A 14,158-nucleotide genomic window follows, 5' to 3' on the forward strand; every position below is an offset into this window, starting at 1 on the left:
TTTTCTTTTTTGTTTTTAGTTTTTTTGTGCAGAAGCTTCCTTTTTGAAAGCTTTTTTTGAGCAGCTTTTTAGCAGCTTCCTCGGCTGTTGCCATTGTAGGTTCGTGCCACCCCAACACCTAGTTGGTGGGGGCGCTTTGCCCCCCCCCAAGCCCCGTGCACGCGTAAGTCGTTACACGCCATATTAGTTACGCGCCATTGTAGTTGTGTCCCTTTGTCCCACCTGTGAATATAGATATATATATATATATATATATATATATATATATATATATATATATATATATATATATATATATATATATATATATATATATATATATATATATATATATATATATATATGTTTTTAACTACGTAAAACTTGCGAATATACAACATTCTTCGCTGTCCCATTGTCTGTGCATATAAATAGATTGTCAGGTTTACCGACTCTTGAACATGCAACATATAATTGTCCATGGGAAAAACAATCCGTATTCAGATCTATACCTCATGATTCTAATGATTGCCCTTGAGCTTTGTTGATGGTGATTGCTAATCGAACATTCCCTGTGTCGCTGTCGTCATTTATATATCCCCCTGTGTCCCCCGGCTTCCCCGTTGTAGTTGTGTCCCTGTGTCCCGGTCCTCATTTATATTCCCTGCGTCCCGGTCGTCATTTGTGTCCCGGTGTCCCAGTCTGTAATTTCTCTTTGAGTGTCCCGGTCGTCATTTATATTCCCTGTGTCCCGGTGTCCCGGTCGTCATTTGTGTCCCGGTGTTCCGGTCTGTATATACATTCGTTTTTGAATTGGTCTTTTTTTTAGTTTTTAGTTTTTTACCTTTTTTTTGTTTTTTTTTTTAGTTATACCTCATGATTCTAATGATTGCCCTTGAGCTTTGTTGATGGTGATTGCTAATCGAACATTCCCTGTGTCCCCATCGTCATTTATATATCCCCCTGTGTCCCCCAGTGTCCTCGTTGTAGTTGTGTCCCTGTGTCCCGGTCGTCATTTATATTCCCTGTGTCCCGGTCGTCATTTGTGTCCCAGTGTCCCGGTCTGTATATACTTTCGTTTTTGAATTGGTATATGATGAAATAAATTTTGTGTTTTTGCCCTTTTTTCTTTTCAGTTTTTTTTTTATTTTTACCTTTTTTTAGTTTTTTTTTAGTTTTTTTCTTTTTTCTTTTTAGTTTTTTCGTAGTTTTTACCTTTTTAGTTTATTTTTAGTTTTTTTAGTTTTTTTTCTCCTTTATTTTTTAGTTTTTTCCTTTTTTTTATTTTTTTTTCTTTTCTAGTTTTTTTAGTTTTTTAGATTTTTTAAGTTTTTTTTATTAGTTTTTAGTTTTTTTTTCTTTTTTGTTTTTTTGTAGTTTTTACCTTTTTTTAGTTTTTTTTTTAGTTTTTTTTTACTTATGTCCTGGTCTTCATTTATATTCCCTGTGTCCCGGTCGTCATTTGTGTCCCTGTGCTTTGTTGATGGTGATTGCTAATCGAACATTCCTTGTGTCCCGGTCGCTTTCTCTTTGAGTGTCCCGGTCGTCATTTATATTCCCTATGTCCCGGTGTCCCGGTCGTCATTTGTGTCCCGATGTCCCGGTCTGTAATTTCGTCAGTCGACAAACATGACGTCAGTTGACACACAAACATGACGTCACTCGACACACACACACAGACAACTTATTTTTATATATATACTAGCTGTTGGTGCGCTTCAAGCCCCCCCAAGCCCCCCCCCCCCCCCGCGCGCGTAATTCGTTACGTGCCATATTAGTTACGCGCCATTGTAGTTGTGTCCCTGTGTCCCACCTATGAATATATATATATATATATATATATATATATATATATATATATATATATATATATATATATATATATATATATATATATATATATATATATATATATATATATATATATATATATATGTGTGTGTGTGTGTGTGTGTTGCATATAAATAGATTGTCAGGTTTACTGACTCTTGAACATGCAACATATAATTGTCCATGGGAAAAACAATCCGTATTTAGATCTATACCTCATTATTCTAATGATATGTCCCTGTGTCCCGGTCGTCATTTATATTCCCTGTGTCCTGGTCGTCATTTGTGTCCCGGTGTCCCAGTTTGTAATTTCTCTTTGAATGTCCCGGTCGTCATTTATATTCCCTGTATCCCGGTCTGTAATTTCTGTTCGAACAATCCCTGTGTCCCAGTCGTCATTTATATATCCCGCCTGTGCCCCCGGCGTCCCCGTTGTAGTTGTGTCCCTGTTTCCCGGTCGTCATTTATATTCCTTGTGTCCCGGTCGTGATTTGTGTCCGGGTGTCCCAGTCTGTAATTTCTCTTTGAGGTTCCCGGTCGTCATTTATATTCCCTGTGTCCCGGTCGTCATTTGTGTCCCGGTGTCCCGGTATGTAATTTCATCAGTTGACACACATGTCGACAATCCTTATAATGACGTCAGTCGACAAACACGACGTCAGTCGACACACAAACATGACGTCACTCGACACACACGCACACAGACAACTTATTTTTATATATATAGATATAGATATAGGCATTTTCTTATATGATGTCATGCACAGTATAAATAAGATTTTTGAGTTTCCAACATATCAATTATTTATGTCACTATCCTCAGATTCTTTTTCGACTATAAGACCTGGTTCAAGCAAAGCCTTAGAATTAGCTCAAGTATATGTTTTACTACTTGATGAAGCACTCGTACTTCCAAGTGTGGCTTACAATATATGGATCGGTTGTTGAGACCCCTTGTAAATCCGAACTTGCCATACGGTGGGAAAATTTTAGTGGCTGGAGATGATTTCCGACTGGTGTTTACCAGTTTAACGCCGAAGCAATCGCTGTGAAACACTCGATTTATCAAGAAAAAAAGTCACCATTAAAAGCATTTCAAGCGTATTTCCTTTGAGAAAAATATGCCGGTTTATTCTGAATAGGAAGCATTTGCATCCCTGGCCATGGAGCCTTTCGAGGGGGAATAAGTGTGTTGTAATTCCATTTTGAATTGTATTTTGTATTGTATTGAATAATAAGAAACTTCTTCTTCTTCTTCTTCCTCAAATGTACATCCTTGAACTGGGAAATGAAATCTTCCTAACAATCTTCTTAATGAGGTCGAATTACAGGAAGACATAATTTTCAGCGGCAATTTAATTGAGGAAGTGTTTTAAGAATATTTGTCTAAACAAAATTCCAATTTGATGAAGGATTGAGTTACTTTAGCTTCAATCAAAAAGAAGTTAGTAAAAAAAATATGAAAATTGTCGATCGCCTCCCAGGAGATCACAAATCGTATAAAAGTTACGGTTCTGCAAAAGATAAAGAAAAAGGAGTAATTGATTTACTACAGAATTCAATTAAGACTGCAGAACCACATGACTTAAAAATTAAGAAAAATACGATAGTTATGTCTCTGCGTAACTTAGATATTTCAGAAGGGATGTATAAGGGGACCTGCTTTATTGTTACTGAATTATGCAACAAGATAATAAAGGTGAAATAATATATATATATATATATATATATATATATATATATATATAATAATATATATATATATATATATATATATATATATATATATATATATATATATATATATATATATATATATATATATATATATATATATAATATATATATATATATATATATATATATATATATATATATATATATATATATATATATATATATATATACATATATATACCTTTTCTGCTAATGACTGTAAATTCTAATTTCTGATTTGTTGCTTTCAGCTATCTGAGCCCAACGCACTGGTGAACCCTGTCCCCTGATCTCGACAAGCTTAAAGTAGCTGCTTAGGCCCCCAATATCTTAGGTATATCTTATAATTCTGTCCTACCTTAATCGAGGAGTATGGTTAATATAACCAGACGAATTTCTCTAATTTGCGACTAGTTTCTCAGTGAGGCACATAAACGATTGAATCCTAATTTTATGCTATTCACATTGAAAATAAATACTTACAGATTTACGACGGACCTACTGCTGAATCTCCACTCCTTGCATCGCTTAGCGGTGGGGAGACTGGAACTGTTGTGACTTCAACTTCCTCTAAAGTATATATGGTGTTCACTTCTGATGCTGACACAGGAGGAGCTGGATTTACCGCCGAGTACGTTGAGGTAAGCTACAATTTTCGTCTTTTTTACTAGAGGTAATTAAAAACTAAATCGCTTGCACACACACACAAAAAAAGAAATATTTAAACACGCCGTTTATTGTTCAGTATTTGATAAAAAAAAAAATAGCAGCACGAATAAGATATCACTTCAGGAAATAGGTGAGATTCGAAGAAAAAACGCACTTATTTTTCTAGCTCTATCTGAATGCCTACTTGCTTAAATCTTGGCTGAAGTATAATTCGGCCAGCTTAAAACTATTTTTGGCACCTTGAGAACAAAGGAGCAATATTTAGAAACGTACCCCTTCCCTTAAATCAAGAATATTTTTATATCATTCCTCTAATTTACTGTGTTCCCGTAAATTCAGGATTTGTTTCCGTGTTGTATTTCAGTTTCATACGTGTCTGATCTTTTTTCTATAATAAGTCTGATAATTAGTAAAAAAACAAAAATTTACAAAATTTAAACTGAGCTGTTCGAAAAACGGATGATATGAAAAAAAAGTTTTTATGAAACTAAAGAGAAACTTAAAAACTTTGATGAGCCTTGTCGACCGGGGGATCCAAAGGAAATAACAAATGAATATAATAAAGTTGTAACACTAACTGATAAACACTAGCACGGACTGTTTATACTGAGTTATTGCAACAGTGTCTATTACAACTTTTATGCTAAATTCTTTTAAGTTTTATATCTGTCTTTTTTGACTTTTCCCAAATCAAGCTATTGCGAAAACTTGAAAGCATGTTATTTGTTCTCAAGCGGTAAATTGAACATTAATCGAAAGTTTTTGAAGTGAAAGTGACGACAGATCATTAAAACTTAAATTACAAAGAAATTGATCTCTATATGGAGGGGTGTGCCCCATCATCAACAACTACTCTTTGTGCAAGAATTTTAATGTGCTTTAATAAAATTATTTATGTAAATGCTGTTAGGGATCCATGCACTTAAGTATTCTATTCACAATTAGTAACAGAAATTGTCATAGGATTGACTCTTGAGGGACACCACAGTCAGCTTTTGAGGGTGAACGGATAAGTGGATCAACAACAATTATTCCAATGGACATGGAAGGTTTAAACTGAAGAAACACAGTACCTTCTATGCCAAAATAAAAAATTTTAGACCGAAGGATACTGCAGATTAAAGAATAAAAAGCTTTGCAAACGTTAATGAGTAAAGAAGCAGATTTCAACAGAGACTTTAGCGCAGTTTGAAGATAGTTAAGGAGAAATTATGTTTAAATGAACGATTCATCTTATAAGAAAATTTAATATTATAAAATAAATCTTTAAAAGTTAAAAAATTGTCAAAATGCAGAAGCATCGCCTTTTCAAAAAGTTTGCTTCAGAATTTTTATTTTGCGCCAAAGCAATAGCAGAAAGCGCCACTCTGAGGTAGGGCAATTTCTTTTTCTACTTAAAACAGCAAAATTTTTTTAATGTCTATTCACTTGTGCCCCATCTCGATATTCTTCGATCGACCATTTAATACGATTACCCTTGGAAGCAGAAGCAATAAATATACGTGCATAAATAACCATCTTTCCTTTTTTAACATAGTTTGGTCTGGTTATTTGTTTTACATTTTAATGTTTTCAAATATTAAGTTTAAAGAAAAATGATTTCCTTGATGTATACCATAAGTATTTTTAGTAATTTTAGTTGTTTTCTATCTAAACTTACTCGTGCATGAACATAGTTATCTACATTATCTTTACTTTATCCTTGCTACCTTTATTATCTTTGTTTCACCTTACCTTAGTAGTATTATGTTATTTTAGTTAATTTCGAACAGTACTTAGGGCAGCGTAAGTATCGAAATCATGCTGATGTTTCACGCTATGAAAGTAATTAAACAATTCATTTCCATGGTTTCAAACTGTTCGTGGTAATTAACTGTAGTAAGGAGCGGCCCGGCCTAATAGTAAACGAAAGTCTAAAAAACGAAATTTTGATACTAAGAGATACATTAGAAGAATTGAATTTTTATGATGATTTTAAATATACAAGTTTCATCAAATTTAGTCTTAGTCACCAAAAGTTACGAGCCTGAGAAAATGTGCTTTATTTTGGAAAATAGGGGGGAAACACCCCTAAAAGCTATAGAATCTCAACAAAAATTGCATCATCGCATTCAGGGTATTGGAGAACCCTCTTGTAGAAGTTTGAAGCTCCTATGTACAAAAATGTGAAACTTCATATTTTTGCCATAAGAGCGATCACGGGTGCGTGTTTATTTGTTGTTTTTTCCCCCAGGGGTCATCGTATCGACAAAATGGTCCTAGAATGTTGCAAGAGGATTCATTCTAGTGGAAATTAAAGTCCTAGTGTCTTTTTTAAGTGACCAAAAAACTGGAGGGTACCTAGGCCCCCCCACGTTCTTTTTTCCCAAAGTCAACGGATCAAACTTTGAGACAGCAATTTTGTTCAGCATAGTCAACTAACATAATATCTATGTGTTTGGGAAATGACTTACTCCCCTACAGTCCCTGGGGGAGGGGCTGCAAGTAACAAACTTTGACCAGTGTTTACATCCAGTAATGGTTATTGAGAAGTGTACAGACGTTTTCAGGGGCATTTTTTGGTAGGGGGGTTGAGGGGAGGGGAATACGTTGGAGGATCCTTTCTTGGGGGAATTTGTCATGGGGGAAAATAAATTCAATGAAGGGAACGCAGGATTTTCTAGTTTTATTATAAAAAAAAATACGAAAAATAAATTTGAAAAAGTTTTTTCAACTGAAAGTAAGGAGAATCATTAAAACTTAAAACGAACAAAGATTATTAAGCATATGAGGGGTTCTTCTCCTCCTCAATACCTCGCTCTTTAAGCTTAAGTATTTTTAGTAATTTCAACTATATATTCTACGGCCTTTGTGATTCAGGGGCCATTCTTAAGAATTGGGACGCAATTTAAGCTTTAGTGTAAATAACGAGGTATTAACGAGGGGACAAGCCATCTCATATACATAGTAAAAACATACGAATGTAGAAGTTTTTTACGTAAGGTAATTCTTGAGTTATTTTTTATTTTTCATTTTTTTTTTTTTTACTAATAAAAATGCTCGTTAAAAGTAAAAAGTTCTAGTCGTCTATTCAAGTAACCGAAAAATTGGAGGGCAGCTAGGCCTCCTCCCCCACCCTTTTTTCTCAAGTCTGATCAAAACTAAGAGAAAGCCATTTAGCCTAAAGCAAGAATTAATATGCAAATTTCAGTTTTATTATTTATGTGCGGAGAGCTACAATCAAACATACATTAATTCAAAAACGTTCAGAAATTAAACTTAAAAAACATTTTTTTTTTAAATGAAAGTAAGGAGCGAAATTAAAACTTAAAACGAACAGAAATTACTCCGTGTATGAAAGAGGCTGCTCCCTTCTCGACTCCCTGATCTTTGCTTTAACGTTTTTTTTACTGTTTAATAAAGCAGAATTGAGAGAAACAGTCAAACTTTAGCGTAAAGAGCGGGGCGTTAAAAAGGGATCTGACCCTTTCATACACAGAGTAATTTCCGTTCGTTTAAAGTTTTAATGTCACTACTTACTTTCAGTTAAAAAAACTTTTTTTTTTATTTAGTTGAAATTAAAGGCATAGATCGAAGTTCGAAAATTGCTTCTCTCTCTCACTCTCTCTCTCTTTTCTCATTTTCTTTATCCCTATTTCTGCCACGCACAACAACGCTCTCTATTGCCATAAGTATTTCATTACAATAATTTAATGTAATTCTTCTTTCAGGTTTAAAAGAGCTGGAGACACTTTGGATTTATCCTGCTGACATCTATTTGTTAATTTTAGGATATGCAATAAATAAAATAAGTAAATATTATTTACTGTTGCCTTTATGATTTCTTATGTTGCATCTATAGCTTAAGAGGTATTTTTTTTCACTAATTTATGGCTCTCATGGATGGCTTTCGAAAATTATCTTCATTCTACAATAAGTATAAAATAATCAATTGCCTATCAGCCCAATGAAGGGATTTTCGCATCGCTAAATAATACAAATAAAAAAACAAATATGGTGGGTTTTTTAATTATTTTAGTGATTGTACTTTTATGTTGTTATTATTTTTCAATTTATGGAATGGGGACTGTTGAGCGGACATGCTGCCCAAAATGTTTGTAACTCTGCTCCGCTTTAAAAACACCTCGTTCCCAAAACATTGTCATAAAAGTATTTTTATTTCGTTTAGTGTAAAAATCATTAAGATTGATGATAAAATGATTCACGATCAATGCGAACAGGTGATTTAATGGTTTGTTGACATTTGCAAAGGAGGCCACAGAAAATTTTCGAGGGGGACAATTGAATAGCTGGGGGGAGGGCACGGGAATATATTTTAGAAGTCCTGCATGGAAAGTTTTTACTGATTAAGATGACTCCCCCTTCAAACAATCCCCATAGACAATTCCATCCTCACTAAAAATTTCCCGTGGACACTTACGCCTGAAAATTTCGCCTTAGCCTACTTTCATTTGAAGAAAAGACTCGTATCTTTTTTAGTTTCTCATCACTTATTGAATCAAGTCGTAAATTCCTTTTCCTCCCCGCAGGAAAATTTTCCCAGAGATCCGAGATCCAATGAAAAGATTCAGCCGCACAAAATTCCCTCATTGCAAATTACTGATGTGGAAAGTCTAGGGAATAATTTCCCTGACAACTCCATCTTCGCTGAAATTTCCCCCACACAGTTCCCCCGGGACAATTCTACATGTCAAATTGAGTCACTAATCCTTCAGGCCACTTAAAAAGAGTATTATAACTTTTAATTACCATTGAAATGAGCTCTTTTTCAATCTACAAGCGAGGCTTAGGTAGAGAGCACGCTCTCTTTCTATTTGTAAATGTGTTAAAGGATATTTAAGACCAAGGTTGTTTCTTGATGTTTTGTGCACTTGCTGTTGCAAGAGCTTTGAACTCGTGCATATTTTCGCAGGTGTTGTTTTAAGCCCTTATGAAGGTATTGATACTCCAGTAATTATCTGTTTAAGATTTATGAATAGGAATCCGAAAGCAAAAAGTAAATATAGCAGTCTGCTATTTTGTATCCTGAAAAGTGTGCGCCAAGGAGCTTTTATTTCTCCAGTTGTGGTCAATAATGAAGCTACTGGTACTCAGGACAAGTTATATATATATATGTATATATATATATATATATATATATATATATATATATATATATATATATATATACATATATATATATATATATATATATATATATATATATATATATATATATATATATACATATATATATATATATATATATATATATATATATATATATATATATATATATATATATATATATTATGGAAAAATCATGGGAGCTGACCATATCCAAAAATTGTTGATGCTGATCCATGGCCCTCAATGGCTCGAACACCCTACCCTCAAAAAACCAACAACAGCTTATCAATGATATTTTATTCCAGAGAATAGGGGAGCTGACCCTCGGACCTAAAAGGACCGATCCCTCACAAAATTAGCGATATTTTAATCCAAAACTTATGAAAACTGACCCCCTGGTCCTTCGAGGCTCGACCTCACCCCAAAAATACTATTAGTGATATTTTATTCCAAAACTTATGAGAACTGACCCTTGCCCCTCTAGGGACGGACCGCCACCCCCAAAAAACAACAACAAAAACAAATGAAGATATTTCATTCCAAAACTCATGGGACCTAACCCCTTGGCTGTCCATGGCCCAACCAATCCATCCATTCCTAAATAAATATTAACCATAATTTATTCCAAAACTTATGGGAGCTTACCCCTTGCCCACGATGGTTTGACCCCTTGACCCCGCCCCCCCCCCCAAATATACATTAACTATATTGCCTTATTTGAGCTAACCCCTAGCTCTCTATGGCCTAAACACATCCACCCCCCCCCCCCAAACAAAAAAAATAAATTGAATTACATTTTATTAACAAATACATCAGTGCTGACTTCTGGCCCTCCGTGAAATTACCATCCCCCCTCGAAAAAACTATTAGAAGTATTTTAATCCATAACTTATGTGAGCTGACCCCCTTGTCCCGACCTCTCCCTCCCAATTAACAACGATATTTTATTCCAAACCTATGCAAGCTGACCCCTGGCCCTCTATTGTCCAAGCCATCCATTCAATCCCAAACAATTATTAGTTATTTTCAGATGAGTCCTTGCTCTCCATGGCGCATCTCCTCCCTCCCAAAAAAATAAGATATTATCTATTGCAGCTAACCCCTGGCTCTTTGTGGCCTAACCCCATCCCCCTCCTCAAAAGAAAATATTAACGATTTTTATTCCAAAGCTCATGGGAACTGACCCTGGCCCTCTATGCCCCCAAAAATTATTAACGATATTTTTATACAATTCTAATGAGAACTGATCCCTAGCCCTTCATGGACCTCCCACCCACCAATAATTTTCATAAATATTTTACTCCGACATTTTATTCCGATGGCTCGATCCCCCTTCCCCCATAGAAAAAAGCACTAACGACATTTTATTCTAAGCCTATTGGAACTAACCTCTGGCCCTCCGAAACCCAACCTCCCTACCTCTAAAAACTTTCAGAAAAGTTCCCCCTTTCACAAATTTTTTTAATTTATTCAATTCCAAAACATATGTGATCTGACACCTGGACCTCCATGACTCAAACCCACATCCCAAAAGAACATTAACGGCATTTATTCCAAATTTATTGGAACTGACCCATTGCCGTCCAAGGACCGACTAGCCCCGCCAAAAATATCAATGATATTTTATACAAAAATTATGGGAGCTGGCCTTGACCCTCCGTGGCTTGCCCTCATACACCCAAAACTATTAAAGATATTTTATTCCAAAACATATGGGAGCTTACTCCTGGGCCCCTAGGCTCACCCCCCAAACCCCTAAAAAATGATGATATTTTATCTCCAAACTTTTGGAAGCTGATCCACCTTTATCTATGGCCCAACACACCTACCCCCCATCCCAAAAAAAATTAATGATGTTGTATTCTAAACTTATGGGAGCTGGTCCCTGGCAATCAAATAATTAACAATTATTAAAAATAGTTTACTCAAATTCTTATGGAAACTGAAACCTGCCCCTCCATGACACGACTTTTTGTTTTGGTTCGGGCCACGGGGAGCCAGGGAAGAGCTCCCATAATTTTTGGATATAATCAGCTCCCATAATTTTGGAATAAAATATTGTTAGGGTTTTTCAGCGGGGGCATGGAAGGACTGTCTCCCTTAAATTTTCTAATAGACTGTCATTGATTTTTTGGGGGGGAGTTAGGGGGTCTGGCCAGGGAGGTCCAGGGGTAAGCTCCCATAAGAATTGGAATAAGATATTGTTAATAAGTTGTTTCATTAGAGGAGGGGGAGTGGGCCGTAAAGGGCCAGGGGTAGGCTCGAATAGTATTTGGATAAGGTCAGGTCCCATAGTTTTTGGAATAAAATATCGTTAATAAGCTGTTTTTAAAGAGAGTCGGGCATATCTGATCTTAGGATTATTTAAAAAAAAACCTTAAAAACATAAAACTCTATATGCCCCTGGGGCATTGTCCTATCACCAGGTTCTGGGGTTTGTGTCTACCCTGGAATTTCTGTTGTTTTATCTCTGAACTGCTTTTAACGAAATGACTGTCTTAAAATTTTTATCGGAAGTATTTTAGGGAAAAAGGGCAGAGGATGGGTTTAGTTATCCTCCAATTCCTCTTGATCATTAAAAACGGCACTAACGCTTCCAAAATCCAATCAACTGAGCCCCTTAAGATTTACCTGCATTATTTGAAAAACGGACAGAAATTAAAAAAACATGTACTTTAAACTGAAAGTAAAGAGGATTTAACATCAAAACTCAATACGAACATAAATTTTTCAGTATATGAAGGGTGGCCCCCTCTTCAAAACCTTGCTCTTTACGCTAAACCTATTAACACTTTTGAAAAAGCTTCCCATTCTAATTAAACGGCCCCTGTGTCTCAGTAGCCCTTCTTAAAGAATGGGATTAACGGTCAAACCTTAGTATAAAGAACAAGACATTGAGGAGGGGGTAACACAGCAAATACGGAATAATTTATGTTCGTCCTGAGTTTTAATTTTGCTCCCTACTTTCAGTGTCAAAAACATGTTTTTTTCTGTTTGTTTTTTCAAATAGTGCAGGTAATTCTTACTCGGCCTTCAGGAATTATGCCCCTTACCAGCCCTCACTGGAAACTCCTCTCTATAAAATTTCATCTAAAGTAAAATACACCTTACCCCGATCGTGTTCCCTATAGGCAGTTCTATCCTCACTGAAAATCTTCCTCTGTAAAATTTCCTGCGGAAACATTTGAGCCTGAAGAATTATCCTTAACATACTTTCATTTCAAAAAGACTTTAATCTCTAATTGGCTTCTTGATCACTCTGGAAATGCCCCCTTCCGTAGAAATGTTTTTCTAAAAATTGAGTTGGCAAAGACAATGTAAGGCAATTAACGGGAATTTCGTTTAGGAATTCTGTCAAATTCCCCCAGTGTAAAAATTTAGTGGGGATTAAAAAGAATTTAAAAGAATTTAAAAAGAATTTAAATAAAAAGAATTTTGTATAGGAATCCTGACAAATTTCCACAGCGTAAAATTTTCCCTGGAATTTCCACCCCACCCTTCCAGAAATCCCCCCCAAGAAGATTCTCCCAATAGAAATCCACCCCAAGCACAAAATCCCGTTACGAAAAATATCAATATACTTCCCAATAACAAATACTATGCGTAAACAATGGGCAAATTTCACAACTTACAGGTCTCTCCCCACAGAATGTGGGGACCATTTTACCCTTAAAGGCATAGTTTTTTGATCTTTGAGCTATGCTGAACAAAATTGTTATCTCAAAATTTTTATGGGATAAAGAAAGATATGGGCGTGGTTGGGGGGCTAGTTGCCCTCCAGTATTTATTGTAGCTTAAAAAGGACATTACAGCTTTTAATTTGTGTTCAAATGCACCCTCTTCCGATCTTTTAGCACCATTATTTCAATAGGATAACCCCTGGAAAAAAGAAAAAGAGAAGGAAAAAAACACATCCGTGATCTGTCTTCTGGCAAATATACCAAAATTCCACATTTTTTGTATATAGGAGCTTGAACTACTACAGGAGGATTCTCCAGGATGTTGAATCTGATGGTGAGATTTTCATCAAAATTCCTTCAATCTTAGGGGCTCTTTCCCCTTATTTCAAATATCAGGCTTTTTTTCTCAGTCTCTCAACTTTTGATGGGTGACAATAAACTTGATGAATATTACATATTTAGAATCAGCAAAATAAGTTGATTCTTTTGATTCATTTTTTTAGAGTTTCGGTTACTATGGAGCTGACTCACTTCTTACTTACAGTTCGTTACAATGAACTGTACCCAACTTTTCAGTGATTATGAATTCATTGGTTATATCAGAATTTCTACTAGACAGCAATTTGGCCATTTTGGGGCAAAATTATTGTATTTGGCCACAAAATGCCATAAAAAGCTATCATAGGCAGCGCAATAGTGCTGCCTAAGTAAAGAGCTATGTCGACAGAATGTATTATTTTTTTGTTTGGTTTAATACCAGGACATGTCTGGAAATTGAAAAGGCCAGTGTCTTTTTTAATAGTTAAAAGTGATTGGAGAGCAACTAACCCCCCTAGCGAGCCCACCATTTCCCTGACAAATCCAATCAAAACTTCGAGATAGATTTTTTCAACGCAGGTCGGGAGATTATGTCTTTGAGGATTACAACCCCCCTCCCCCAAAACCCTCAGGGTAAGGTTTGTAAGTTACGCCCTGGGAGCATATAATGTCTAGAAAGGGTGATCGTATAAACGTCAGAGGGGGGGGTCATTGTACTGGTAATCAGAAGTTCTTCTGCCTTTTTCATGATTCAGTGTGACTGGAGGGTGGACCCCTCCTTCACGCCTCGTATTTCTACCGATGTGCATATGATAGAATTTTTAATATAGCCATTGCTGTCGGATAATCAAACAGTT

At 35.6% G+C, this 14,158-nt stretch overlaps 1 protein-coding gene across 1 annotated transcript in view; it reads left to right on the top strand.

The window, feature by feature from the left end:
- Positions 1-7,995, top strand: part of LOC136037788 (tolloid-like protein 1) — a 28,972-nt gene extending 20,977 nt beyond the window's left edge. Inside the window, exons 7-8 of the mRNA XM_065720624.1 lie at positions 4,011-4,166; positions 7,905-7,995. Of these exons, the coding sequence (XP_065576696.1) occupies positions 4,011-4,166; positions 7,905-7,910 (162 nt within the window). The 3' untranslated portion in view covers positions 7,911-7,995. The remainder of the gene's footprint in view (positions 1-4,010; positions 4,167-7,904) is intronic.
- The last annotated feature ends 6,163 nt before the right edge of the window (positions 7,996-14,158 follow it).

The sequence above is a fragment of the Artemia franciscana genome, chromosome 2, assembly GCF_032884065.1.
Source record: "Artemia franciscana chromosome 2, ASM3288406v1, whole genome shotgun sequence".
In the NCBI taxonomy this organism is placed as follows: Eukaryota; Metazoa; Arthropoda; class Branchiopoda; order Anostraca; family Artemiidae; genus Artemia; species Artemia franciscana.